This window comes from Hyaena hyaena, unplaced genomic scaffold (genome assembly GCF_003009895.1).
Source record: "Hyaena hyaena isolate Hyena2069 unplaced genomic scaffold, ASM300989v1 scaffold_432, whole genome shotgun sequence".
NCBI classification, from domain to species: Eukaryota; Metazoa; Chordata; class Mammalia; order Carnivora; family Hyaenidae; genus Hyaena; species Hyaena hyaena.
Window position 1 is genome coordinate 208,166 of NW_024081063.1, and position 13,669 is coordinate 221,834.

Here is a 13,669-nt window from a genome sequence, read left to right on the forward strand (position 1 = left end):
CTTCCAATTCTAACTAACTAGATTATGAAATTTTCCAAAATGACAAAACACAGCAAACCATGAGGTCAAGGCCTGATTCTACCGCTCAAATCAAACAGTTGTGGTTTCCACAATAGCTCCTTCTGAAAAAACGCAGATGATTCAGTTATCCATTTTCTTCTCCAGAATTAGGGGACTCTGCGCTAAGAGCTGCTAAGGGGGCAATGGGATTTATCTAGAAAAAGTGGTGTGGCAAGCGTAGGCTTTTTCCCTCCAGTAAGAAAGTGGCGAGGGTCACCGCGGCAAAAATCTGTTCGCTTCGATCTCCTCCGATTCAAAAGTTTTCTGGGCTGCCGCAAGTAGATAAACCTTATCGTTGCGCTCTCGAGTTTGCCGTTTGGGGCTTTAATATGCACGGACCAGCTTTTAAGCACCCGGCTCCCTAACCGCAGACCTTGACACCACGCATCGCGAGCACTGAGCAGCCGGGCCCGCGCTAGGTGCTGCGGCTTCCCGCGAGGCACGGTGCGGCGGAAGCGGGGCCGCCACACTTCCGGTGGCTCACCCGCACGCTCGCCACACTTCCTGTTGATCCGGCTCCGCGGAGTGCTGGGCTGGGAGGAGCGCCGGCGGGTGGGCGGGAGGCTGCGGGGGCGGCGGCCAGTGGCCAGGCGTGGGCGCGCGCTGGGCGGCCGCGGGCGCGGAGCGTCAGCCTCGTCGCTACAGCCCGGAGCACCCTCGGCGGCCGCGCCTCCCGCCCTCCGGTCCTTCCGTCCGGCTCCGCGCCACCATGCCCGCCGTGGACAAGCTCCTGCTGGAGGAGGCGTTGCAGGACAGCCCCCAGGTACCCCTCGCCGCTCCGGTCACCTCGCTCGGGGGCTGGAGGCCGGGGAGGCCCCTCAAGCCTCGGGATGAAGGCCTGGGGCGCGCAGGGCCGGCCGGCCGGGAGGGGGCACCCCTCAGGCGGGGCTGGAGAACCCGGGAAAGCTCCCCGCGGCCGGAGTCTGTGGCGTGACCCCTTTCCAGAGTCAGCTGAAACTGACGCTGCCCGGCCTAAACTCGGGCTCCCCCGCTTCGCTGAGCGCCTCCGGCAGATAATTAAACCTTTTTGTGCCGCACTTTTATCCTGGGTAACTCAGGGGTAATCATTGTATCCGCCTCCTAGAGTTGTCACATTGTTAGCAGGCAACGTCTGGTAGAGAAGTAGTCAATCTTAGTTATTTTCATCCCTACTACTATTACTGCTACTACTGCTGCTGCTGCTACTACTACTACTACTGCTCTACTACTGATGCGATAGGTCCTGGTGGATTTAGGGCCAAGACGGGAGGCAGGGAGCCCAGATCTCTTTCCCAGCGCTACCTTCGGCACAGTTTTCCCATGTCAAGAGAGTATGACAACACCTGCCTCATTTGTCGCTCGGGGGAACTTCATTAGCACGCTCGAGATGAAAGTTAAGTCCTCTGAGCTGTGCGGATGAAAGCCGCTGCGTAAATACGGCAGATACGTGAATGACCTGAGTTTATGATACAATGGGCTGGCTGCTTCTCTTCAAGGAACTTCTGTTCTCCATTAGCATTTCCCCAGCTTCATATCCCCTCTCCTGGTTGTGGGTTATTTAAAGAAGTCACTTTATTCCCAGGTGTCTCAACTCTTGAAAAATTCTTATGAGATTCACCTATTTGCCTTCTCTTTTCGGTTCCTTTCTTTTTTCTTTTTAGCACATTGTGCTCTTTGATGGACTTAGCTACACCTACTCTGCATCTAGCCAGTTCAGTTCAGATAAGTCGTCAAAGGGCTGCGTGCTTAGTTTTCTTTTGCTCGTTTTTTTTTTTCTTTCCCTGTGATCATCTTTAGGTAGGCAAGTAAGAAACTTGAGCAAGCTGTGACTGTTTTTTTAATTGGTATCCGCTGGTCTGATGGACTTTTCAAAGGGCTCTTTGAAGGCTTCAAACAGGGGCATTTTAATGGGACCAAAGCCCTTTGGAGAAGTCATTCTGTGCGTCCCCACACATAGTATGAGATGTAAAGATAATAAGGTAGAATTTGGGATTTCCGTTTACTGTGTAGTTGGAGAAACTGAGTGCAAAGACGCCTCGCTTTCCTAGCTGATCATGGTGATGGGCTGAGCCGGGTCAGAGAGGTTGCGCTAACTGATTCTCCACGTTGCCCTCACTGGTAAGTCACGTTCTGCATTTTTGGCTCCCACTAAAGCAAACAGGCACAGTTTCGGAGTTGTTTATGGGGTTTGCTCAGCTGTGAGGCAAGTACGTGAGGAAACCTGGGTCCTGATTCTTGCTCTCCCACTAACTTGTCATGTGAGTGGGGCAAGTCACTCATCCCCACCCTGTGACTGAGTCAATTTGCTCCTCCACAGAATGAGGGATATGGAGCAGATGAACTTGAAGGGGCTTTAGAAGCTCAAGATTCTCTCACAGGGCATGGTTTGTAACTTTGAGCTTGTTTGTGGAAGAGGAGGTTGTGTGGCATAGCCATTCCTATGTAACGCCCCTCTTCACTCAGGGAATTTGTTACTGCCTTGGGGAGTTGGGTGTCCCCCTGCCGGGATCCTTCATGAGGTTGTTCAGTGGAAGCTAGCTCTCAAGAAGGTCTTCGATAATCATCAGAGTATATTTATTTAGCAGTCTTATATGGGGCATGTGCCTAAAGCAGCCTTTCTTCCAAGGAGACTCACAGATTTGGAACTGGAGAGAATCTAATCCAAGTCCTTCATTTTATGTGAGAAGAGTAAAAACAATAACAAACCCCTGTATCACGCATGCATTTTATGTGTCAGGCGCTGTCTAAATCCTTCACCTGCATTCATTCACTTAACGCTCCTGACAGTCGTTGAAGTAGTAGGTTTCCTATGAAAATGACCAAGGAGCAGAGAAGTTAAATAACTTGCTCACAATTATACACACTACAGCGGCCGAGCTGGAATCGGAACCCAGGCAGTCTGCGTATATTGGTTCTAGTTGACCCCACTAACCTAGCACCCGGGTTTTCTGTCATCGGTGATCTAATGTGTTGTTCCACTGAAAGGAAAAGATCCTGAGAAACCCTCTATGGTTTGTTTGTTCTGGTTTTATGAAGAGCAGTTATGAGGGTTGCTGCAGTAACCTGCACAGGATTGATTAATGAACACAAGGCTTTTGTATTTGAACTCAGTGACCCAAGAAGAGCTGAATAGCCGTTGGCCGCCCTCAGACACATCTATTCACTTCCCCCTGTTTAGTCCTGCGCGGTGTGTGGACAGTAAGACCCGTCTGGGCACACACGCATTATTCCGGGTCGTATCTGCTGTGTGAGATGCATGGGGTTTTAGGGACTAAGATACTCGTCTCCATGGCTGCTGGTGAGCCTCTGCCTTGTCAGCCGCTGCTAGATGCTGGGAGTGAAGTGACAAGGTATGAACGCCCGCCCGCCACCGGTGCAGTCTGTTCCGGGACACAGATAAGCAAGCAGTCCCAGGGCTGTGTGAACGCGCCGCCCCTGCTCCTAGGAGAGGCTTAGTGTCCTTTGTGTATGCAGTATGCTTTGGAGATAAGGCGCAGACAAAAACTGTTGCTCACTATTTCTTGATTTTTGTTCGTTTCCTTTGCACTTGGCATAACTGAAGCACAGGGAAATTAAAGACTTAGTTCTGAGCTTGTGCAATGAGTGGTCCAACTGGGAACAGCCATCCTTGACCAAGCCAGGCTTTCGCTTACTTGTGCAAGATGCCTCAAAACAGCTTGGCGGTTCTGTCTTCATTGTGAAGAATAACACATATATTTGACAATTAGAGTTATTAAGATTGTGCCGTTGTACAATCAGATACTATTCTGGAGAAAAAAAAAATGTTTATTGGGGAACACAGTTTCTTTAAGATGCAGGGGTGATGTGGAGCTGAGGCTCTGTCCGTAGGGGGTCTGGTTTGGTTTTTCTGGCGAGGCATACTCACTCTTAAGAGTATAGAGTAGTAGAAAAAGGATGGGATTGAAATTCAAACTCTGCCACTGTTACATTATGCAGGTTACTCAGCCTCTCTGAACTTGTGTTTTGACATGTGTAAAATTAGAATAAAAATGGTTACTTAATGGAATTCTTAGGAAGACTCAACAACGTGCAAGTAAGTAAAGTGGCTTCCTGCTTGCATATCTTTGTAATGCCATCAATGATTGTTGCTATTGTCTTTATAAGTGATAGGCACCATTGTCTTTCAGACTTTCAAGTAGAGTCTTTGATGTCTGATGTACCTGTGCCTGGTGCTTGGTCTCATTCCTTATGACTAAGAACATTCCTGTTGTTCCGGATAGAAATTGAAGCAGATATGGAGCTGATATGTGGATATCAAACCAGTGCCTAAGATAGCTGGGTGTATATTTTTCCAGCTGTGATCTCGGCCTCAGTAAATTAGAAAGACTGGACTTTCCTTGCCAGTGCTAATGGGGGTCATGATAAACATGTCCAGAGTGTAAGGAAACGAAACAAAACACTCGTGATACAAGTCTTTGGCAGTTATCATAGGTGAGAACGTGACCGTAAGATGGCCAAATGGAAGCCAGCTCCAGGGGGCACTTGGGCCGTGGCCCACAGAGCATGCCCACTGGTACAGCTCACTGCTGGGTGACAGGTGCGGGAGGAAGCGTGGCCATCGGTGCCAGACAGACCTGGATTTACATCCCTGCCCTGTGCTTCCCAGCCTCGGGAGGCTGAGCAAGTTTCTTAACCTTGATGAGCCTTAGTTTTATCATCTGTAAAAGGGGTTACGTATCCATGATATCTACTTCCTAAAGTTGTTGGAAGGATTCAGTAAAATAGCAAATATTTAGTGCCCAGCACAGTGTCTCACACCTTCAAGGTGGGTAAAGGAATTTTAGTTTTTTTTCTATTCTCTTTGTGGAGGACATTTACACGAGCCTTCCCTTTTCATCTTAACCTATCATTTTCCACTCAATTTTATCCCTAATAGTTTTGAAAGCAATGACTAGGACTCAACTAAATGGATATCATTAGTATTTTAAAAAATTAAATATTCTCAATCCAATTGTATCATTCTTTCCTTCTCATTTTCCTAGACATATTAGTTATAGCAAAGAAAGACACCAGGATCACAATAAACATGGGTGAATTCTGTAGTGTTGACACCATGATGATAAAAAGATGAAAAGTTCCTTTAATATTGGATAACATGTATAGCTAACTATTGCTGTGATGTCAGAGTGAAATCATACACAGACTCGTGTTCCTTTCCGAGGCTTCCAGATGCTCCACTTGTAGCTGCTCTCTCTGTGTCTTCAGTAAACTCTGCTCTCGCTTAAAAACATGAAATCATATGTGTAAAGCCTTTATTGTCTTTAGTAAGTAATCAAAGTTCATTATTGTCCTATTCATTGTCATCTGCTATCACCATATGTCACACACTAGTGGGCACTTTGTGTATATTCAAGATCTCATTAACCCTGCAAATTAGTGTCAGAGTCTGAATTTGGACCCAGGACTGACATGGTCCCCAAGGTGCTCCCAGATCCTTTGAGACATGCAGAAGGCTGTAAGCTCCTGGAGAACATAGAGTCGATTCTAATCACCTTTGAATAGCAGTTCCCAGCACAATGTTTCATCGGATATCGGATGGAGGCAGAGACGTATGCATCAATGATTGAATGCAGTCTTTTTTCCCAAAATAAAAAGTATATTTATTTATTTTTAAGTTTTATTTATTTACTTCGAGGAAGAGAGAGGAAGCATGAGCAGGGGAGGGGGAGAGAGAGAGAGAGAGAGAGAGAGAGAGAGAGAGAGAGAGAGAGGGACTGTCAGGCTCAGTGCCTTCAGTGTGGAGCCTGATATGGGGCTTGAACTCACTAACCTTGAGATCATGACCTGAGCCGAAACCAAGAGTTGGACCCTTAACTGACTGAGCCACCCAGGCACCCCTAAAAAGTATACTTTAAAAAGATAGAATGGAGAGTTCTAACCCAATGTTTTTCACCTACTGGTTGACATCCATGAGTCGATGATGAGATCCAGTGGGTCACAGTTCTGATTTTTGTTTTCAAATGGAATAGTACAGAGAAAAATCATTATATATGCATAAGAATGATGAACATTGGTAAAATGTGTTTCGTGCTGTTACTTTTAATTTTAAAGTTTGATGGACTCTGCTTTAGCACACAAATTACATACTGTATGAACTCTGATATTTTGCTATCATCGAGAGCTTTTTAAAAACCTATCCGACATCTTTATTCATGGCCTCTGGTGTCTCTGTTAAAAAGGACTGATACTAAAGAGAGTACACTAGTGGCAGAGCAGGTATTTTTAGCCTTAAAGGCCTCGGGCAAAGCCAGGACAAGAGTGTATTGCTGTGAAGTGCATCAGAGTTTGTGGAACAAAATCAAGGGTACACTGAACGATCCAAATGCCCTGATAATTGAGGGTGCTTTGAATCCAGTTATTGCTCTCTTACCTGAGCTGTTAGAAAAAGAAGGAATTGAAATTCATTTGCAGGGAAATAATGAGCCTTAATAGGTTATTCCTTGTAAAGTGCTTTGATACCATCTTATTAAAGGCATTTCTCGGGCTGCCTGGGTGGCTCAGTCAGTTAAGCATCCGACTTTGGCTCAGGTCATGATCTCACGGTCGTGGGTTCGAGCCCCACATCAGGCTCTGTGCTGACAGCTAGCTCAGAGCCTGGAGCCTGTTTCAGATTCTGTGTCTCCTTCTCTCTCTGACCCGTGTCCTCCCCCGCCCCCCGCTCATGCTGTCTCTCTCTTTCTCAGAAATAAATTTAAAAAAAATTTTTTAAAAGCATTTCTGTGACACTGTCCATTCTGTGCTTCATGATTCTGTGCTTCATGGGTTATTTTCAGAGATTCTGTTATCACTGGCATAATATTTTAGATTCCCACTGTGCTGGACACATTAAGTAAAGTCCCTTGAGTAGATAGATACAGTCACTTACGTGACACCTTGATACTTCTTTAGATGCCACCTAATATGTAAATATTTGTTTAGAGTTCACTCTGTGCAGGTTCTATGCGTAAGTATGACAGGAAGTACCTTACATCTGATGACCTTGCTCAGCTGCTTCAGGGCACTGGGTAGTTAGTTAGTCTTCCTGAAGGAACTGAGCTCTCTCTCGTTCTTGTTAAGTTGCTGTTTCAGTTTTCTGCCCAGATCTACCACTGGTGGACCCAGGATAGATCTGGAAATTTCCTGGCTGTGAGTTTAAAGTTGGCTTCATAAAAGATGACAAAAGACCTGAAAATTGACCTTAGTATCTTAAGAGGAAAGAATGACACACTCCTGCAAGATGTCCAAGATTGCAGAAAACCAGACAGATGGCTGGCTGTTGGGGTGATGGACTGCTGGGCGTCCACACCCCAGGTAAACACACAGCCCTGACGTCGTGTTCAGTTTATGGGCTGGAAAGGAGAGGCTGCCTTTTAACTTTTTTTTCTTCATTGGATGGACTCCCCTGGTGCTTAGGTAAGGGCTAAGTTGAAACAGATAGTAGTGCCGGAGTCTTAACTCTTTAAATATTGGCTTTCTTTCTCTGGCCTCGACACTTGAATTTTACTCAGTTTGCCTCTGCTTTGTAGTCTGAGGGCTTAGAAAATCAGTTCTAATGCCTTTTTTTTTTTTTTTTTTTAACATTTATTTATTTTTGAGCGACAGAGAACACGAGAGGGGGACAAGCAGAGAGAGAGAGGGAGGCACAGAATCTGAAGCAGGCTCCAGGCTCTGAACTGTCAGCACAGGGTCCAACACAGGGCTCCAACCTGCCAACCGTGAGATCATGACCTGAGCCGAAGTCAGAGGTTTAACCGACTGAGCCACCTAGGCGCCCTAGAAAAGCAGTTCTAAACTGAAGCTCCAGAAATCAGCTCTTCCTGCTATTATCAGTAACAGAATAAAGCTAGAGAATAGGCCCCTCTCCACATCTCAGAGGTGTGTGTGTGTTTTCTACCTCCTTTGTAACTTTTCCACTTAGAAATAAAATCGACTTCATTTCTTCTTTTCTTGTAGACTCGCTCTTTACTGAGTGTTTTTGAAGAAGATGCGGGCACCCTCACGGATTATACCAACCAGCTACTCCAGGCAATGCAGCGCGTCTACGGAGCCCAGGTATCTACCTGCGCCCTCACTTGAGGAGGGGGAGGGAGAGGAGGAGAGGATGAGCCCTCTGCCTTCATCTTGAACTTCTCTCAGGAGGTTGAGGAATTTGAGTCAGAACAACATCATTTAAAGTTTGGAAATAAAATCAGCATTGTCCGTTCACTTTCAAAAACCGAGGACAATCTGGTTTTTTTGCTTAAAAAAGAGCGTAATTTTCCTGTAACTAGTAAAACCAGTAGAAAAAGACCACGTCGCTGGTTTTCTTTCTTTTTCTTTTTTTTAATTCAGCCCCACAGGGAAACATTTGAATCTCCTCTTCCTACTTGTGAATGCGCGGGGTCAGTATTCTGAGACATGCTCTTTGTCTTTCTCCTAAATGGGAGTCTTAGATGTCCGCGCAGGCGGGTAGAGAGGCTCTTTTCAAGTGCTTCCTCTGAAAAGACTTGAGTCACACTTGTGGAACTGTTGGGTGGCTTCTTTGTTTTGAGGAACAAATATCTCTGACTTGCAAAACAATGCAAAATAAATTGCTGAGTAGCAAAAGTGAATCTCTACAAGATCAAGAAGTGTCTGTGTATGTTACTTTCTAAGAGAAGGCTTAACGAATTGCTTAAAATTTAGTGTCACCCATCACAATATTATGGCAGCCGATGCTTTTGCTTATTGATTCCTTGCTGACTTAAATCTGTGTGTGTTGATGTTTCTTTATCTCACCGATGACCTCTAAAGAAATGCCACACTCAGTATATAATACATATGTGTGTAAATGCGCATAGTCAGCTATTACATGTCTCCTAACATTCATATGTGATCATTTGTTATTGTCATTGTTTTATTGACCTTTGCCATGGAGGAGCTTACATTTGGGGTGGAGGACAGAGAAAACGGTTATGTAAGAGTGTTTGTGCCACTAGGAGAGGAGGTCACCTAACCCTGAGGAACTGTGCTCAGCACCCAGAGAGGGTGATTGTGGCCACTGACATTGGATATTTCAGAGCTTCTGGGCATCACTTCAAGACCTTGACATGGATGTTTCATTTAAATTCCCCAGCAGCTCTGTGCGGTGGGCATTGTTCTCATCATCCTCCTAGGATAGGTTAGGAGACTGAAGGACTCCGAGGGCCAGGAACTCGTCCAGGTGCACCCTGTTAATACGTGGCAGAGCGAGCCAGCCTGAAGCCAGAGCCCTCTCAGTGGCCAGACTCTCAGCCACTAAGCGTGGGGTGGCCTGAACAGGAAGTAGCAGTAGAGATGGAAAGAAGTGGGTGAATTTCAGAGGTGTTTAGGAGGCGGGTTGGCGATTGGATGTGAAGGGGTCACATGTGTGAAGGATGAGTCAGGAGGGTTGAACAACAGGGCGGGTAGTTGGGAGCACATAGGAGGAGATGAGGGTGTGGGTGTGTGTGTGTGGCAGGAATGACAGGGACGCCAGTCATAATTCTTTCTTGAGAGGCTGATTTGGGGTGTCCAACGTGGAGGAAGAGCTTGTTGAAAGTTCACATCTAGAGTTTAGGCCGGAGCTACAGATTTGCAGACTGTACCGTGTTATACAAGTGCAACTTAATTGGAACGAATTTTAAAACCCAAAATAAACCCATGTGCTCTTGTGTGATTTTACTTCTTTGGTTAAGACATTCAGAAACTGGCAACAGGGGCGCCTGGGTGGCTCAGTCGGTTAAGCGTCTGACTTCGGCCCAGGTCATGATCTCACAGTTCGTGAGTTTCGAGCCCCGCGTCGGGCTCTGTGCTGACAGCTAGCTCAGAGCCTGGAGCCTGCTTCCTATTCTGTGTGTCCCTTTCTCTCTGACCCTCCCCTGCTCACGCTGTCTCTCTCTCTCTCTCTCTCAGAAGTAAATAAAAAACATTAAAAAAAAAAAAAAGAAACTGGGGACATATTATGTTGATTTTTTAAACCCTACTCATTTATATTGTATGATTTTATATCTTTCTCTACATAGTCAACATTTTTTAAAAAATAGGAATTTTTTTTTTTATTGCACTTTAACACCTGAACTTAACTGCTATTCAGTAACTTGAATATTGTCATTAAATGATTTATCTCTTGTTTAAGGTTTAGGATCCCCAAGACTTAGGGACCGTGTCTCTGTCACCTCAAGAGTCTCTGTTCTGCCTTTCCATGTCTGTCAGAATCATTTACTTGGAGATGTCCAAATACTTTCTTTATGTGCTTTTTCTTTTGGGCCAGAAAACTACATTTTGCCAAAATTAAGTGGGTCGTACATTCCAAGAGTCTGTAAACTGGCTTGTAATTCACACCACATGATCATCACATGGGTTCTCCACTGGCCAGAAACCCTTCCTCCTGCCTCGGCATTTCCTGCAGCAGAGGCTAGCGGGAAGGGCTGGCCAGTGCTGCCAGCCTCAGTGGCGGAGTCCGGCAGTGGCCATCAGCATCCGGACGGGTTGGGTTAGGGTCATGTGGTTTTCAGGTCCATTTAAATGCTTTGGTGTTTTGTTTCTTTTTAATTAAAACACACACACACACTTTTCTGACTCTTCTTTGATCAGTTTGTGTGTGTGTGTGTGTATACATACACATATCGATGGATGTGTGTGTGTACAGTAATACTTATCTGTGTTTTCATTCAACTTTTTTCCTCTAAGTTGTGCTTTCTTGGTTTATTTAACATTATTCCTTACACATTTCACACCTAGACATGTTGAATTAATAGGATTTTATAATTTTTTTTTAACAGCACCGGCACTTAGCAAGATGTTTTTTCATCATTATATTTTAGAAACCAGATTTATGCTGCTTATAAATGACAAATGTTCATAGGAAATACTTTGAATCAGACCAGGTGGTAAATTTCTGTATTCTGCTAGGGCAAATGCCACTGGACCTCAGTTTCAGAAAGAAGAATGAGAAAAACTTGAGGAATATTCTGTGAGCAGTTTTGCTGATTGTAGCCGGTTTGGGGGAAATGTTAAATTTTATTTGACGTAAGCAGTAGAATGAAGCTATGGTCTGTGAGCTGTTCTCAGCGGTTTGCAGCAATCCCTGCAGTCATGTCTGGTCTCCTAACTGTCAGATGTGCCTTTGCACATGGTGGGAAGTGAGTACCTCATTGTGAGTCATTTGACCGAGGGAAGCAGAACTACCACGGCAGACACAGGTTACTTGGAAACATGTGCTGTCTTGCAGACTGTCGGCTAACTGCATTGAAAACCTCCACAGTGTCTGAATAGACGCATACGTACGCACACTCAGTTGAACCTCAAATTTTGCATTTAAGACATTTGATATACAGAACCACATATACAGTCAAATAGATCTACCATAATTGTGTTTCTTTCTTGGAGAGGTTAAAAAATTTTAAATCTTTGGGGCGCCTGGGTCGCTCAGTCTGTTAAGTGTCTGACTTGATTTCAGCTCAGGTCATGATCCCACGGTTCATGAGATCAAGCCCCCAGCTGGACTCTACACTGACAGTACGACCCTGTTTGGGATTCTCTCTCACCCTCTCTCTTTCTCTCTCTCTCTCTCTCTCTGCCTCCCCCCCCCCAACAAAAATACAAAACAAAGTAGTAGGCTATTAAGTTTTGGGGGAATTAAGAGATTTTGGCCTGCACGGGGTGGGGTCAGTCCTTCTACCCACTGCGTTGTTCAAGGGTCTACAGTACGGAGCTACCAAGTTAAGCAAGCTAACATATCTACTTGGGAAATAAAATGAGAGGAGTGGACTTCCAGGAGTGTGAACTTGTAATGAGGATGGGAACAGGTTTAGAAGGCAGATAGGGTCAGAAGTGCTTATTTTAGTGATAGAAATAATAGTTATATTTGTTGAGCACATAAACATACCACACGCTAGGCTAAGCATCCCCTTTGTAGATCCTCCGTTAGCTTTCACAGGAAAGGAGCGGGATTACTCCAGCACGTGTTTGCAGGTCAGTAAACGGAGGCTCAGTTCGTGTAGCTTGCCTAATGTCACAGTGTCACAACTGGAATTTTACTCGGGTCTTTGACTCCAAAACCCGCAGTCCCGCTCCAAACCACTATGCTGGACTCTTCAGACACACTGGTCTCCAGAACTGGCGGCAGAGGCTAAGGAAGGAGCGTTCAGAGGTTGTTCTTGCTGCTCTGGAGCAGCCGAACAGCTTTGTAGCACGGTGCAGGCTCGCTGTCTGGCGTTTCGGTTACCTGCGGCCAACTGCAGTCTGGAAGCAAGTGCTCTTCCTCCCAACACATCAGTGATGGTCAATGGTAGCCTAATGGTACATCATTCACCTCCCTTCCTCTCACCACTCAGGCATCTTACCGTCTCACACCATCACAGGAGGGAGGGGGAGTGCAGCATGAGGTATTTTGAAAGAGAGACCACTTTCACTTAGCTTTCATGACAGTATATAGTTGACCCTTGAACAACGCAGGGGCTGGGGCACTGACCCCCACACCGTTGAAAATCCTCATGTAACTTGACTCCCCCCAGATTTAACTGCTAATAGCCTACTGTTGACCAGAAGCCTTCCAATAACATAAAGCATATACTAACATGTATTTTGTATATTGTATGTATCGTATACAGTATGCTTACAATAAAATAAGCTAGAGGAAAGATGTTATTAAGAAAATCACGGGGAGAAAATACATTTACAGCACTGTATGTATTTATTGAAAAAATTTGTTTAAGTTGACCTGCATCGTTTAAACCCATATTTTTCAAGGGTCAACTGTATTGTAATTTTTCCATTTTGCTCTTAGGTATTGTTAATTTCTCACTGTGCCTAATTTATATATTAAAGCTTTATCATAAGTATGTATGTATAGGAAAAAAACATAGCATATATGGAGTTCAGGCATGATTTCAGGCATCCACCGGGGTCTGGCTGTGTGTCCCCCATGGAAAGGGGGACCCCTGTATGTTAGAGGTGGGAGCCAATTCCTTTTTGTATCCCATAGTAACTTTCCTTGTTGAATTAGTTTTTATGCATAATTGTTTTTAGTCAGTGCATTTTAATAGCCCTGAAAACCAGTCAAGTTGAGGTGGATATGACAGGGACTGAGAAGCAATGTGTATGTAGCTTAAGGTGTGAGGGAGCAGAGAGCCTGAGTAGCTTCTGGAAACCGCTTCGGAGACCTAGCTTCCTGCAGTTGTCTTGCATGGAGGGGCCTAGAGCTTCTCCTCGGGATGGCTTTGAAGGCTTTCCGATTGGTAGCCAAGATGATTCTGAGTGAGAGACGCTCACTTAGGTACAGGGGTTAAGTGTTTGGCCTTGGACTCACAGATCTGAGCTCCATGTTGGCTGCTTGCTGTGTGATGTTGGGCAGGTCACTTGTTTGCTTGAATTTCCTTATCAGTTGACAGAGGCCGTAATAACGGCTGCCTCATCAGGTTGTTGTGAGGGTTCATAGAGTTTCCCTGTGAAGGGCTAAGATCACTCACTGGTGCCAAGGGCTCTGGGTGTTAATTGTCTTTTTTTTTTTTTTAATTTTTATTTGAGAGAGAGCATGAGAGGGGGTGGGGGGATCTCAGGCAGGTACTACACTCAGCTCAGCATGGAGCCCAATGTGGGGCTCCATCCCCTGGAGAGATCCTGACCTGAGCCAAAATCAAGAGTCAGACAC

The 13,669-nt window shown here is 45.4% G+C and overlaps 1 protein-coding gene across 2 annotated transcripts in view; it reads left to right on the forward strand.

The window, feature by feature from the left end:
- The first annotated feature begins 635 nt into the window (after positions 1 to 635).
- Positions 636 to 13,669, forward strand: part of APPL2 (adaptor protein, phosphotyrosine interacting with PH domain and leucine zipper 2) — a 52,111-nt gene continuing 39,077 nt past the window's right edge. Inside the window, exons 1-2 of one of the 2 annotated variants that reach the window (XM_039252902.1) lie at positions 636 to 823; positions 7,993 to 8,091. In XM_039252902.1, coding sequence (XP_039108833.1) covers positions 770 to 823; positions 7,993 to 8,091 — 153 coding nt within the window. In that variant the 5' untranslated portion in view covers positions 636 to 769. The remainder of the gene's footprint in view (positions 824 to 7,992; positions 8,092 to 13,669) is intronic. The other variant, XM_039252901.1, reaches the window with a different exon arrangement.